The 15631-nt window shown below is 36.1% G+C and overlaps 2 protein-coding genes across 9 annotated transcripts in view; both read right to left on the bottom strand.

Annotated features, from left to right (window-relative positions):
* Positions 1 to 10135, bottom strand: part of GLE1 (GLE1 RNA export mediator) — a 41230-nt gene extending 31095 nt beyond the window's left edge. The window contains exons 1-3 of one of the 2 annotated variants that reach the window (XM_074293801.1): positions 9817 to 10135; positions 8077 to 8292; positions 6924 to 7034 (exon numbers count right to left, since the gene is read on the bottom strand). In XM_074293801.1, coding sequence (XP_074149902.1) covers positions 6924 to 7034; positions 8077 to 8292; positions 9817 to 9915 — 426 coding nt within the window. In that variant the 5' untranslated portion in view covers positions 9916 to 10135. Of the gene's footprint in view, positions 1 to 6923; positions 7078 to 7853; positions 7909 to 8076; positions 8293 to 9816 lie in introns of those variants that run through there. The other variant, XM_074293803.1, reaches the window with a different exon arrangement.
* A 605-nt stretch (positions 10136 to 10740) lies between these two features.
* The window catches only part of ODF2 (outer dense fiber of sperm tails 2), a 42041-nt gene continuing 37150 nt past the window's right edge, over positions 10741 to 15631 (bottom strand). For all 7 annotated transcript variants that reach the window (XM_074293797.1, XM_074293795.1, XM_074293796.1 and 4 more), the window contains 5 exons: positions 15078 to 15236; positions 13930 to 14030; positions 12907 to 13069; positions 12549 to 12674; positions 10741 to 11773 (listed from right to left, as the gene is read on the bottom strand). In XM_074293797.1, coding sequence (XP_074149898.1) covers positions 11585 to 11773; positions 12549 to 12674; positions 12907 to 13069; positions 13930 to 14030; positions 15078 to 15236 — 738 coding nt within the window. In that variant the 3' untranslated portion in view covers positions 10741 to 11584. The remainder of the gene's footprint in view (positions 11774 to 12548; positions 12675 to 12906; positions 13070 to 13929; positions 14031 to 15077; positions 15237 to 15631) is intronic.

The raw sequence follows: 15631 nt of genomic DNA, 5'->3' as shown, positions 1-15631 counted from the left end.
TACACATTTAATAAAATAAGAATTACAAACAGTTCTGATAAAAAGACCAAAAATGAATATAAAATCTGACTTTCAAATAAAGACATGAAAGTAGCATAAAAAGGTAAACATAAAAAGAAATAACAGGGGATTAACATAAGGTTTAAACTGTTTATATTCCTTGCTGTATCCTAAAACTATCATTACTAAGGGCACTTAGTAATTTCATTCTTTCAGGTGAGGAAATTAAAAACCATTTCTAATCATATGAAAAAATGCTCTAAATCACTATTGATCAGAGAAATGCAAATCAAGACAACTTTGAGGTACCACTACAACCTCTCAGACGGGCTAAGATGACAGGAAAAGATAATGATAAATGCCGGAGGGATGTGGGAAAACTGGGACACTAATACATTGTTGGTAGAGTCGGGTAAATGATCTCAAACAGAACAAAAATACATCCAATTAAAAGAGATAAGCAAGGAAACAAACATTTTGCTAAGTAGTACCATGGAAAATGAACTAATATTATTGCCAAACATATTGCAACAAATGGCATAGCATCCAATTCTTAAAGGAAATTAAATGAGTTACAGGGGCAAAGAAGCAATAAAATCATGTTAGTAGGGCCCTTAAATTTCTCCTCTCAGAATTAGATTAATATAACCACAAAATAAACAAGCAAAATTAAGGAGACGAAGAGAATTTTAGAAAAGTTAGATATTAATTTCTTAAGAAAACTAAATGGTCACAAAAACTGACCATATATATTAAGCCTAAACCTCACAACCAAAGGCATAAAAGCAGAAATATTAAATATATCTTTTCTAGACTATAATACAATAAAGTCATATTCAATAGTTATAGAAATATAGATCAACAATTATTAGAAACTAAACAATCTAATCCTAAAAAACAAGTGGGTCAAAGAACAAATCTCCCCCCCCCACCCCCGCTGGAGTTAAGTGACTTGCCCAGGGTCACACAGCTAGGAAGTCTTAAGTGTCTGAGACTAGATTTGAACTCGGGTCCTCCTGAATTCAGGGCTAGTGCTCTATCCACTGCGCCACCTAGCTGCCCCAGAACAAATCTTAAAAACAAATAATTTTTAAAATGACAACAATCAGTTAACATACCAAAATTTTTGGAAAGCAGTTAAAATAGTACTTAGGGGAAAATTTATCTCTAAACACTTTCATCAATAAAATAAAGAGCTGATCAATGAATTCTGCACGAAACCAAGAAAAAACAAAAACAAAAACACCTCAATAAAGAACAAGTTAAAAATCACCAATTAAACACCAAATTGGAAATCCTGAAAATCAAGAGAGATATGAATACAACTGAAAGTAAAAACAAAACAAAAAAAATAATAACAAACCATGAACTAATAAAATTAGGAGCTGGTTTTATGGGGGGGGAAATGGGAAAAAAAAACAAAAACAAAAACAAAAAAAAAACTAGTGAATTTTTAAAAACAACCCTAAATTAACCATCAAAAATGAAAAGGGTAACTTTATCACCACTAATCAAATTAAAACAATTAGGAGCGATTTTGTCCAATTATATGAAAACAAAGCTAAAAATTGAAGCGAAATGGAAGAATATTTACAAAAAATTTTCTGGGATTAACAGAAGAGGAAAAAAATATTTAAGTAATCTTATCTTATATCAAGCCAATATTGAGCTCCATAAGAAAAAAAAACTACAGAAACAGATAAATTCACAAATGAAATTCCACCAAATATTAATGGAACTACTAATTCCAATACTGTATAAATTATTTGGAAAAATATGCAAAGAAGGAGTCCTAAACCAAATTCCTTTCATGAAACAAATTTGTTGATACCTAAACAAAGAAAAGCAAAAATAAAGAAAATCACAGACCAATTTCCCTAATATTGATGCAAAAATTTAGAAAATATATCACAGAAACATATAATATGGTCAGATGGGATTTATATGAGGAATACAGGAGTGGTTCAATATTAGAAAAACTATCAGAAAAATTAGTGATATCAATAATAAAAACAACAAAAATCACATAATTACCTCAATAGACTGAAAAAACAAAAATACAACACTTATTAAAAATATTAGAAAGCAAAGAACTTTCCTCCCCCTCCCCCCCCCCCCCCCAGGCTGGGGGGTTAAGTGACTTGCCCAGGGTCACAGAGCTAGGAAGTGTTAAGTATCTGAGACCACATTTGAACTCGGGTCCTCCTGAATTCAGGGCTGGTGCTCTATCCACTGCCTCACCTAGCTGCCCCTGCAAATGAACTTTTAATAGACTTTTAATACCACACTATTAGTAAGCATTATCTGCAATAGGAAAAAGAAAAAAGCCTTCCCAGTAAGATCAGTATTGATGTAAGGATGGCCCCATCATCACCACTATTATTCAACACTATTCAAAAAATGCCAGTTATAGCAATAAGACAAGAAAAAGAAATTAATTAGAACAGGAAATAAGGAAATAAAATTCTCTTTGCAGACAATATTTATGATATACTTAGAAAATCAACTTTGTAAAATACTGGGGAGTCTTCCTGTTAAAACAAACCCATGAACTATAAGAACACAATTATAAAACACTTTTCCCACTCATAAAGTTTGATCTAAACAACTGGAGAAATAGTAATCATTTGTGAATAGGCCAAGCCAATATGATAAAAATGACAAGTCTACCTAAATTATGTATTCACTGCCATACATATCAAACTACCAAAAATTATTTTATAAAGCTAGAGAAAATATAACAAAATTCATTAGGAAAAAGAAAAGGTAAAGAATTGTCAAGGGAATTAATGCAAAAAAAAAAAAAAAAAAAGTGCAAACGGCAGTGGCTTAGCAGTACAAGACCTAAAATTCTATTATAAAGCAGCAGTCATCAAAACCATATGGTACTGGCTATGAAATAAAGTGGTAGATCACTGAAACAGGTTAGGTGAACGTAACACAATAATCAATGAATAGTAATTTTCTGTTTGATAAATCCAAATCTGGGATAAAAATTCACTATTTGACAAAAATTTCTGGGAAAACATTATGTCATACCAAAATAAGTTCAAAATGGGTATGTGATTTAGGCAAAAAGGATAATCTTGGGAGAGCCAGGGATAGTTTTCCTATCAGATCTTTGGAGAGAGGAGGATTTATGGCCAAAGAAGACCTAGAGAACATTATGAAATGCAAAATGGATAATACTGATTACATTAAATTTAAAAATTTTTGCACAAATAAAACCAATGCATTAGAAGGGAAGCAAAAAAGCTGGGGAAAAAAAAAAAAAAAGGACCCACATATGCAAAAATGTTTGTAGCAGTTCTGTTTGTGGTGGCAAAGAATTGGAAAATGAGGAGATATTCATTAATTGGCAAATGGCAAAATGATATAAAAGTAATGGAATATTATTTTTCTATTAAAAAATGAACAGGCTGACTTCAGAGGGGCCTGGAAAGATGTTGAATGAAGCAAACAGAAACAGAAAAATATTGTATACAGCAAAAACACTGTGTGATGATAAACTATGATAAATTCTATTCTTCTCAGCAATTCAGCAATCCAAGGCAATCTCGGTGGATTTTGGATAGAAAATACTATCTGCATCCAGAAAAGAACTATAGAGACTAAATATAAATCAACATATACTACGTTTCCTTTTTTTTTTTTTCCCCTGTTTTTTTCCTTTTCTGATTTTTCTCTCCCAACAATATGATTTATGTGGAAATATATTTTAAAAATGAATGTATAGGGGCAGCTAGCTGGCGCCATGGATAGAGCACCAGCCCTGAAGTCAGGAGGACCTGAGTTCAAATCTGGCCTCAGACACTTCACATTTCCTAGCTGTGTAATCCTGGGCAAGTCACTTAACCCCAATTGCCTCAATTAAAAAAAAAAAACAAGTTAAAAAGAATCTTATTTTTTAAAAAGTGACTGTACATATATAACAACAACAACAAAAAAAAAGTTTTACATGTAACTGGGAAAATTAAAAAAAATTATCAAGGAAATCAATGAAAAATATTGTTAAAGGTGGTGATCATTTTATTTTAGCAATACCAGATACTAAATGGTAATTATTAAAGTAATAATTATCAAAACAATCCACTATTAACTAAGTAGACCAGGAGAATAGATTAGGAAACACAATATACAGTAGTAAATGACAATAGTAATCTGGGACAGGGATTCTTAAATTTTTTCCACTCACAATCCCTTTTTACCTGAGAAACTTTTATGTGACCCTAAGTATATAGAGAGATAAAACTGGTATACAAATCAAACATTTACTGATAATAAATCATAAAAAAAAAATTTATTTTAAAACAATTCCTTGGTATACATATAATTTTACCATTTATTAAAGATGAAAGAAAATTTGCATACCAATAAGATGACTATGTTTTGTTTATTTTTACACAATTAAATCCTGGCAAAATTATCTGATACTTTTTACTAACTGCCAAATTTTTCACAACCCCATGTTCAGTTATGTGACAACCTATATGGGATCACAACCTACAGTTTAAGAAGCTTTGTTTAAGAGTTTGATATACTCAAACATCCAAGGCTTTTGGAACAAGAATTCAGTCTGACAGAAATGTCTAGGAAAACTAAAAAGCAGTTTGACAGAAACTAAGTCTAGACTCATACCAAAAAAAGATACAAATAAGTATATGATTTAGACATAAAGGGTGGTAACATCACAAATACAAATAAGTATATGATTTAGACATAAAAGGTGGTAACATCACAAATACAGAGGAACATGGAAAATTTTGCCTGTCAGATATATAGATAGGAGAATTTATGATCAAATAAGAGTCAAAGAGAACATTACAGAATGTAAAATCAGTAATTTTGATTATATTAAATTAAAAAGGGTTTGTACAAAATCTTCATTTCTCAAATCATAATAGAAAACAGAGAAATGAGTTAAATTTGTAAGAAGCACAGAGCACAAAAGAATAATAAAGAATAATTTATAAGGAAAAAAGAAAAGATGGTCAATCATGAATATTTCTTCTACTAATATATGTAATTTTCTTGAACTGGTAATTTGCTGTTATATGTTTTGAATCCCCCCTGATGTTCTGTTGAGCACATGACAATGTTTTCTGTTTTGTTTTAATAAAAATAAATTTAATTGTTTTTTAAATGCTGAATAGGATTATTTTCAGAAAAACTTTGAAAGATTTACATGAACTGATGGCAAAGTGAAGTAAGCAGAACCAGGAGACCTATATATGCAGTAACAGCAATACTGTACAATTATCAACTGTGAATGACTTAAGCTATTCTTAGCAACACAATGATTTAAGATAATTCTAAAAAGCTTAAATGAAAAATGCACCTCCAGGGAAAGAGCTGAGTGTAGACTAAATCATTTTCATTTTGTTTTTCTTGCTTTTAAAAATATGGTTAATATGGAAATGTTTTGTATGATTTTACACCTATAACTGATTTTTTCACAATGGGAGAAGGAAAGAATTCAGAACTAATTTTTAAAAAATCAATGCTAAAATTTATGATACATTTCAAAAATATTTTGGTAACAATAAAAAAAACTCCCCCCCCCTTTGAGGGTGGGGGGTTAAGTGACTTGCCCAGGGTCACACAGCTAGGAAGTGTTCTGTGTCTGAGACCAAATTTGAACTCGGGTCCTCCTGAATTCAAGGCTGGTACTCTATCCACTGCACTACCTAGCTGCCCCTTAAAAAAACTTCTTATATATTTTATGCATTTAAATTGAGAAGGGCTGGACTAGATTGCCAAAAGAGTCTAGTCTATGACACAAAAGGTTAAGTCCTATAATAGAAGCAAAATAGAGTCGCTGGAGTTTAACTGAGTAAGAGACAAGGTCATATTTGATGTTAAGATAAAGGATTATATAACAAAAATGTCACTGAAATAGAAAGAACTCAAGATTTGGCACTTGATATAAGGATATGGATTGATGTATAGAGCATAAAGGACAGTGCAGAGTCAGAAGGTTGTGAATCTAGGAGACTAGAAAAATGGTGGTACCTTTGATAGAAATAACAGTTTTGAAGAGAGATAGGTTTAAGGGGAAAGGTAACGAGTTCAATGTTACACATGATGAGTCTAAGATTCTGAATTGTTATCCAGCCAGAAATATTTAATAGGCAAGTGGTAATACGTAATTGAAGCCTAAGAAATTGATGGATTTAAAAACTAGAAATATTCTATATAATTATAAGCAAAAACTGCATGGAAGTTTGAGAATGAGAGACTGTAGGGAGAAAAGAAGGCCTAGGACAATAATGCCTTGGGGAATATATCCTTTTAGGAGGTGTGGTATGAATAATGAATCAGCAAAGGAGGCTGAGAAAGTAGAAAGTGAACCAGGAGGGAATATTGTATTCCTAGTATTCATTAATTCATTAATATTTCACAATGACAAAAACTGGTCTTATCCTTACGATTTAAATTGGAATCACAAGAAGGTTTTTGTTATTTTCTCTTCATTTTTGACAATTAAAAACACTTCTCACACTCCTAATCCAGGTGACAAATTTTTGTTCTTTATTTCATTTTTTAAAAATGTCCTTTACTTTAAATTGATGCAGTGAGAAAGGTGCTACATAAGAATAAAAAAGTCTAGGTTTTAATCCCAGTTCTGCCTCTTATTGTGTGGCCTTGGACTGCAGTTTCCTCTTCTGTAAAATGAAAGGGGGTTAGTCTAAATAATTACTGAAATCCCTTTTAAGACTTTAAATCTATTTCCCTAGACTCAGCCCAAAGCACAAGTCCTTAATAAGCTGGAAGCACTCAAATCATATGCAAAAATAAGATTGAATTTTATGTTTTTAAATTTATGGGAGACATACAGTTCCTCCAACTCAACATTTTAGCTAAAGTTATATTCATATATAGTGTAGCCAGAATTAGCATCCACTGCTCTTTGATATACTTACAGTTCCTTTCATCCTATGTACCTCCTCATACATTCGAATGCATCCCTCCACTTCCATTCCCCGGGAGGGACGAAGTACCACAAATTTTGCCTGATGGTATTCATCCTGACTCTGTGACATAACGATAAAAAAGCAAAATAATTTTAATAATGTTCTGTCCTTTACAACATCAACTTGAAAAGTATTTCTTTGAATTTAATCAAATTATTCTGTCTTGGGATGACAAATTCCTTAAGTTCACTTCCTACAGATCACAGTAAAGAACCTTATATCTTCTGGAACAAAAATTCTCAACCAATATGTCAGGCCACCTGAAGGTTCTTCCAGTTAGTTTACCCTGTTAAGCATCTATCTGAGGTCTGTTCCCATAATACTTTACCAAATACTAATAAGACACTGTCAAAATTCAATCTAAGTAATGATCTCATTGTCTGCATCCTCTTTTCTACCCCTATGATTGTTAGACAAAAAGGAAATGAAAAGAAGCTTCTCTTCACCAAACAAACAGAAAAATAAATAAAGCAAGCTCAATATCTGGGTGCCTCTTGTCCAAAACATACAATATTTAAAACAATAAAATTCATAATGAATCTTAGAATAGATCACAAATTATTCAGCTTAAATTATGCACATAAGATATAGAAATTAGAGCATTTAGGAAGTAATGTGATGTATTTGAAGCTTAGGTAGAACAACAATGCCATACCCAACCCACTGCCACTTGTCTTCTTTGAATATGAGCAATCCTGATTCCACATCTATTCCAACATAGCAATTAGATAACTTAAAGGCTCTCTTACATAGCACACTTTTGTAAAACAGCCAGGACAGCCTTGAAATGTGCATTTCTGCCCTGAAATGTCCACATATTGGCACAGGTAATTTAAAGGTTCTCAAGAATTTTGCCTAAAAATATTAATTTTAATTCACTAGGTGACTTTGAAATTAAAAAAAAAAAAAAAAAAAAAAAAAGATGATTCACAACCTTCTGACTCTGCACTGTCCTTTATGCTCTTATTTTTATATACCCATATACTGAAATCACTATTTTCTCCCAACTAAACTAAGAGATTATCCTCCTATAGCCTGGGAATGACTGAAAACAATGTGACTTTGATGTAAATAATCCTTTTAGTTTAAGCTAAATTGTTACCTGAGTCCCACTTGGTACTCTAGGGGAAACTGGTGAGGATACCTCTGCATGTCTGATAGGAGATTTGGGAATAGATAATACTTGGCCAGGAGCAGAAGATAGTGTTGAATTCTCAGAGAGAAGTTGATTCTGGTGAGAGTGAGGCAGGATGTGGTCTACTACCCATCCAGAGTAAGTAGACAATTCTGGAAGGGACATACATTCTTCCAAAATCTCCTAGGAATAAAACAGTAGTTATGCATTCATTTTCCATATCAAAGGCTCAATGTCACAGAGAACTAATTTTGTTCCCACAATCTTCCATGCATTTTACAAAAAAGATCAATTAAGTCTTCTCTAAGAAGCCCAAATTAGCAAAAAGTTTTAAATTTTTCTTTGAATCCTATTCCAAATCAGAGATGAAGAAAAGAACTTTTTAAAAAGTCCAAATTTAGAATATCTTTGAATATATAATTTCATCAGAAGAAAATGCATTATTTGCCCTCTCAAATTCCATTATTTAAGAACTAAAGTCTAAAAATGAACTTTATTACTTTTTTTTAGAATTGCCAGACCACAAATTCAATTGCTACTAAAATTTAGCTGGACATTCATTAGTATTCAGCATTTTGGGGGGGAGAGGGGAGTTACTGAAAATTTATGGAAAAGCCTACAACCAATTCTAAACTCTCCTACCACTCCACCAAAGCTCAAATCCTCAATTCTAATCATGTCTTCTGCATTACCAAGAAGAAATTCAAACTTGCTCATCTTTCTTTCCTTTCAGAATTTGTTTTTACTGTTCCCCATTTCTATTTTCAGAGGAAGCACTCCTTTTTAAGATATAAAGACTCTCCCCACCTTATCTGTCTTTATCTTACTTTCTCTAATCAACTGATGTTATGTGCTGAGAAATAGAGGGCTTTGTAAAAAATATATCTGGGGTGGGGGTAAGGAGATGCAGCATGAGCAAACTGAGCTAGCTAGATTCATGTGACTGGCTTATCAGAGTAGGCCTTCGGCTAGGTAGGGAAGAACACCAAGTAAGGCAGGGCTGTTTAGGTCCTAGTGCCCTAACACAGTTTTAAGACGCCTTAAATTAAAACAGGAACTAAGAAAGGGATGATGTGAAAGATGTTAAATAGAATCTATCAGTGGAAGAAAGGGTCAAGGATAATTCTACGGTTCTAGAGTGCTAGGAAACATCTCTGGTCCCTCATCCCCACTCTATCCCTTGCTTCCTATTTCTGCTTTTCCACTTGAACCTTCTTGATTCAGCTATCAAAGCCCTCATTACATGCCGTCTCATCCTTTGGAGGCTGTTGAGAAAATTTTAAGCGCTCACCAGACATCGAGCGTGCGTTGCTCTGAAGTCACTTCAAGGGGAAAAGGATACATAAAACCACCAAAAAAGGAGAGTGAAGGAAATACAAAGGAAATGTGACACAGGAAACTTGAGAAGGAAAAAGTCTCTTTTAGAGGGAGAAGGAATGGCCTGGTAGAAATTCATTTTTGTAGGAGGGCATCAGGATTGTGAATTCAAGAAACAGGGCTTTCCATTTCCAGTCGCGAGAAAAAGTGGCAGTGAGTCGGTAAAATTCGCGAAAAAAGGAGAATGAGAACAGAGGCGGCAGTAAACTACTACGGAAAAAGGCAGAATGATGCCCCAAAGCCCATGCTCGCACCCCATTCCCCTTCGGGGCCCTCGATCGGACGCGGGGACCTAACGGGATGGAGGTGGGAGGTGGACGGCTCGCTCACCTCGCCCCTCAGCAGCCAGTCACGGTGGTAGGACAAGCGCCCTTTGTCGGAACTCCTCAGAGCCTGCAGGGTCTCCCAACAGCGGCCCTCTGACGGCATCACACCCCCACCCCGGCCGCAGGCCCCACGCCCACTCCGACTAGCAGATCACAGAAGAACCACTTGTGACAAGTCGAGCTCTCGAATCCGCCGCCGTCGCCGACCGAACCGCCTCCAGTTTCCGCTTCCGGTGCCGGCTCCCGAATTACGGAACCCCCTCCAAGTCAACCGATAGGTCGATCACGCCCATATGACGACCCAGACCGAAACCCCACCCACCACGCAATGACGGGTCACGCCCCAAAGGCCGCGGTAGCTAAAAAGAACCGGGCGAATTTAAAGGGCCCACTACAATTAAAAGGGCAAATTAGGGAGCTCTCCAGTTATGTGACTTGCCACTGATATGAGAGTTGAAGACGCTAATCGATGTCCTTAAATTAATGATATTTTAGAATTTTTATTAAAAATTTTTATTTATTTTTTGCATGTTCACTGGTTACATTCAGGTTCTGATTTCCGGTCTGTCTTGTAATGTCATGATATGGTATTTCATTAAGGGAATACTCTTTATACGAGGACTTCTAGCAATTCAATACACTTTAAAAATGTCATCCGATTAACTCTTATAATAAAAGACTAAGGATAGGAGGTACGGTCTACTAATATTGCTCATGAAGTACCTTGATTAGAATAGGGATTAAAATTTATCTGCCCTCCATTTTAAAGGATATAATAGAGCTGCCTTATAAAAGAACTCTGCTTTTTCTAAACCATTTTTATATTTTGGTTCTTCAATTCCTTTGTGGAAATAAATTGTGTTGCTCATAAGCAAATAAAGAGCACAAGACAAACAAACAAAAGCCTAACACCTCAGAAGCAAAGTTATTTGAAAATCTTTAATAACAATTTGCTGCCCAGAGCATCATAAAATAATTTGTTTTGTTTGGGGGAAGGGTAGAGGGAAGGGATCATCCAATAGAGCTTGATAAAAATTATAAAACAATCTTGAAAAACACAAATACAAAAACAATGCTTTACAAACCAAGCAGTTAAGAAACATCAAAACAAAATTCTTACATTGTCTTATCCTGAAGTGCTTTTGGGGTGGGGGTGAGGTGGGTGAGGCAAAGAAGTGGGGGCTTTTCATTTTCTCTAAGGTATTCAGCATAACTATCCAAAGGAATTTTTGAAGCTTTGAAGGAAAATTTGTCATCAGGCATTGCAGTTAGAAGTTATTTTTTAAAAGTGAGAAATGCTCAAAACTTTGGGAAGAGGGATCAAATGAGTGTAAGCCTAAACTAACAGCTTCTTTTTTCCCTAAGAGAAAAAAGAGAAAAACCACATCAAATAGTTTCTATAAAGATTCAGAAGAGTTTGGAGATGAGGTGCCTCAAAAGAATAAATATATTTGTAAGAAGGAATTGGGAGACCAAACAATGAGTTTGAATCTGGAAGAAAGATGTATATCAAAGAGATATACAGAGATTTGTTATAAAAATCTATGATGTTATCAAGTTAGTTAAAAAACTAAAGGAAAAAAAGGGAAGCTATAAAAAATATCCATTATCCAAACTCTGTCCTAAAGATGATTTGGCATGGATTCCCCAGAGCAAGAGGCCTGGACAAGATATCTACACTTGTCTCACCAAAAGACAAGACACACAGTCTAAAGGACCTCCAGATACACCTCTTCCCTACAGTCAGGCTCCTTGGAAGGGTCAATATAACTTCATATGGGAGGTGATCGAGAACGGATGGGAGAGCTTGTTAAATATGTAGTTAAGGCATTGTCTCCAAACACATTGGCATAGGATGATTTGAGGAACTGGACGTAATTCTGCATGCTGCGGTTGGTACTCTCTGATTGCTCAAGACGATCTTTTAGGTCCTGAAGGCGACTTTGGTATCTGCGATCAGCCTAAGGAGAAAAATAGACAGAATTTAGGGCTCCAAGGAAGGATGAGATAAGCTGTTACAATGAAACATTTCCAGTACAAAGCTGCAGCACATAACTAAACTGTGCAACTGCTATCTTTCAACAAGTTCATCCTAGGGTTAGGCCAACATGACAGAGGAATCAAATGGCAAGTGAGATCTCATGGGAATATTAGAATTTTTTTAAAAAGGTTTACAAGGTTGATTGATTCCTGAGCTGTTATGCATAGAGGTAATTTTGTGATTGATAAGACTAAGTGAAGCTCACATATGCATGTACATGGGGGTAGAGGGTATGAAAGAGAAATACACACACAGAAAGAGAATCTACACCAATGACACTTGTTATAGCCTCTTAAAAATGACTATTCTAGACACATGGCTTTCAGATCAAGTTTAAAGACTTGAGTTTATAATGTAAAAATAAGATTAACATTCATTGCCTCTAATCCTATTGAAATTTTAGAGAAGATTATTTTACTAGTCAAGAAATTATAACCCTCTGATAAAGTTAGAGAAAGACAGAACTTTGGTGACAATAATAATGTCTTTTCCTTGAAATATTTTTTTTGGAAACTGAAAATTTTATAGGTTTCTTTCATCTCAGGAAAATCTTACCTGCCAGGACAATATTATCTAGTACTTTCTGTCCTTGGGTCTCAAGAATGATTAAGGAATTCTAGCCACCACCTAGCACAAATTCAGACTCTGCTTGCTACTTTGTTTATTCTCCTCACCCCCACCCACCCTCAACTCACATCATCTCGGCTCCTTCTTAGCTGGTTTAGCTCTGTTTTGGTCCGACTCAGCTGTGTTTCCAGATCCAAGATTTTGTTCTGAGCTGTTCGTTCCTTGGAGACTGCACGATCCCTTGTTTGTTCCACCTGCAGAAAGGGTCCAAAGCTGTGTGTGTTGCTTTCCCATGACATGATACCCTTAATACCTTACCTCATATCTGGGGACTCCATTTCCCAGAGTATAGTACTACTAACAAGGCAAAGGTACGAAGGAAAAATAAGAGGGGAAGGCAAATCTCTGCCAAGCCTCCTCTGCACTGTGACACAACAAAAGGACTCTACGAGGGAGTCACAACAAGATTGGGCTGGCACCACTGACCTGTCTCTTGGCATCTTCAATGGCATTTTCCAGCTGTCGTGCTAGAGAACCACATTCCCGGGTTTTCTCTTCCAACCGAAGCTGGGATTGATGGATTGCTTCCTCTCTCTTTGCAATCACCTGGAGGAACTCAATGTTCTGGGCACTAGTGCACTCAAGTTTCCTGCATAAAAGCACTGAGTTAATTCTTCCCTCATTCACTTCTCCCGTCACTCATCCCCATCGGACACTGAGACTTGTCTGCCACGCCAGAGTGGCACTCAAATCTAAACACTCTCATCATGCCACCAGAGAAAATGTCATATGAAATAAATTAGGAACAGGGAGAGGCAAAGTAAAGAAACACACCATGAAATCATAATGGGATAGAGAGAGATTGCTAGCATCTCAGAGATGCCAAAAACCTTAGCAGAACTTTACTACTCTCATAAATCAGATGGGTGTGTTCTGCCCTTTTCTACTATTAATAGTGAGGTAGGGGCTCTGTTCCTTCTGTTTGATCTCACAGTCACAGTGAAAACTACCTTCCACTGATGGGAGTCATGAGTTCAGGGAGCTTAAAGAGATCCATCCAACAGGGAAAGACTCAACTTCATTGGTTAGATAAGTCATAAGATGGGAAGTCATAAGAAAGGTCAGAAAAAAGAATGAGGAGAAAATACCCACCACCAGCAGGTACCAATTGTCCCATTTAAAGCAGGCCCCCTGCCTAAATGAAATAGGCCTTTCTCCAGGGACTGGGTTAAGTTCTCAGTCTACTGGAGGTGGCTGTATCTTGGTTCTTGGGTGTTCCAAGGCTGAGAGATCTGCAGAGAAGTTGTACTTTGTACAGATGGTTGCAGGTGAAATGGAAGCAACTTTTCCTAAAGAATTGCTGTTTGCTCTTCCCTCTGAAGTTAGCCCACCACCGTCATTCCAGGGTCAGTCACCCAAACTGTTTAGTGGGTAAGCATAAAGTGGAAACTGAAGAGTTCAGGTCCTAGAAAAATGATGAGGACAGAAATAGGACACTGTGACTCTAACCTCTCTAGTTCTTCCACTTTCAGGCTTAGCTGTTTGTTTTCCTCCTGAGAATATTGATGTCTCTCTCTCACCACCTCCAGCTTCTCCCCCTGGTGTTCAATCTAAAATGACAGGAAAAGAGACCATTTTACATAGAAGGTGATACATAGTCCTGGTTCTCCCTTCTCCCAGTAATCTGGCATCCATATGAATGGTATTATCTGGAGATGGTATTCCTTGGTGAGATTGTTACCTTCAGCATCCATTGCAAAGTCATGCCTTCCCTACCCATGCAGGACTTGAAGTTTAGATCTAATAAGAATGAAGGCTTCCCCACCATCTTCCCAAAAGAAGAAACATCTGCTCCTAGGAAAACATAATTATGCTTTCTTGACCAGGAGAAGCCAAGGCTTCTCCGATAGCCTAAAAGCCAAAGGTGCAACCAGGTTGTCATGATATACAAAGGATGTTAATTGCCCAAAGAAATGCGAATTAGCCTATGGAAAACTGTCTGAAATCTTTACCTTGAATACAAGAGGTGTAAGGGATCTTATAGATCTCCTTAATCCAACCTTCTCATTTTCAAGATAACAAAATATAAGTTTAGAGAAGTTACAGGACCTGCCCAAGATTTCAAATAATGTTTGTCCCAAAGTAAAATAAATAAGTTATCAGTGTGCAAGATATGAAACATCAGGCATGACTGCATCAGAAAAGAATGTCAGATACTGTAACTGCAAACAAAAGAATGAAAGGGAGAGCAGTTGAAGTATGAAGAAAAGCCAGACAAGCATTCAGTGCCACAATATCCAATGCTTAGGCCCTGGGGATTACTCTATTTGAGAACAATGAAAGAACTCAAAAGTGCAAGAGTTAAGCTAAATCTCAGACCAATATGAAGGCTGTAGAAAAAAGAGAAAATCAAGCCATCAGAATTGATAGAAGCAGCTCAAAAGTGACGCCTCCTATCACTAGAATCACTATTTGCAAACACAAGAACATTTGGCACACCAGACTTTTATTTCACAGTGTTGATGAGAATTAATTCGTTTCGAAAAGTGGCAGCCAAAGAAAAAGGAAGTGATCTTCCTTTGGGGGCATGCGTCTCATCTTGGTATCCGGCTGGCTGTTCGGGTCAGGTCGTGAGACCCTTTCTGCCAGTCCCTTACCCGGGTGCGCAGATCTGCTATGATAGCTGTGAGGTCCACATTTTTCCTCTCATAGCCTTGTAGCTGATCCTGACATTCAGCCAGCTTAGCCTCAGTAATTTTGAGGATCTCAGGCAGTTGTTGAAGGTCAGTCAGCTGTGCCTGGAACTGCTTACGAGCCTTAAAGAGGGAAAGAATGACATTTTTTGGTAAAGACAACCCACATTTTTTAACCTCTTGAAGTCCTCTGATAGCAAGGTTAAACTATGTATTGATCAAGTTTGCCAATAAATCTCTTAGGGTAACTACCCTAGGGTTACCTACTGTAAAATACTCAACTATCCTCTAGGGTAACTCTGATTTAAATACCAGCCTACTAGTTCTTTTTCATTTCTGAATGACCCATCCCATTTTCAAGTTACAAAGCATTACCTGAATATCTCTAACAGAGTATTTTTCTCCATATTAATAGACCAATCCCAAACCCCAGATTTGTAAAGGCAACTTTCTCTGCCATCACATGAATTAGGTAAAATCTAGGGTTTCTTTTTTGTGTTCAGAAAACAATGTCAAAA

Source organism: Sminthopsis crassicaudata, chromosome 2 (genome assembly GCF_048593235.1).
Source record: "Sminthopsis crassicaudata isolate SCR6 chromosome 2, ASM4859323v1, whole genome shotgun sequence".
NCBI lineage: Eukaryota > Metazoa > Chordata > Mammalia > Dasyuromorphia > Dasyuridae > Sminthopsis > Sminthopsis crassicaudata.
The sequence above is the reverse complement of the archived record's forward strand: the minus strand, read 5'-3'. Positions and strand labels throughout refer to the sequence as shown.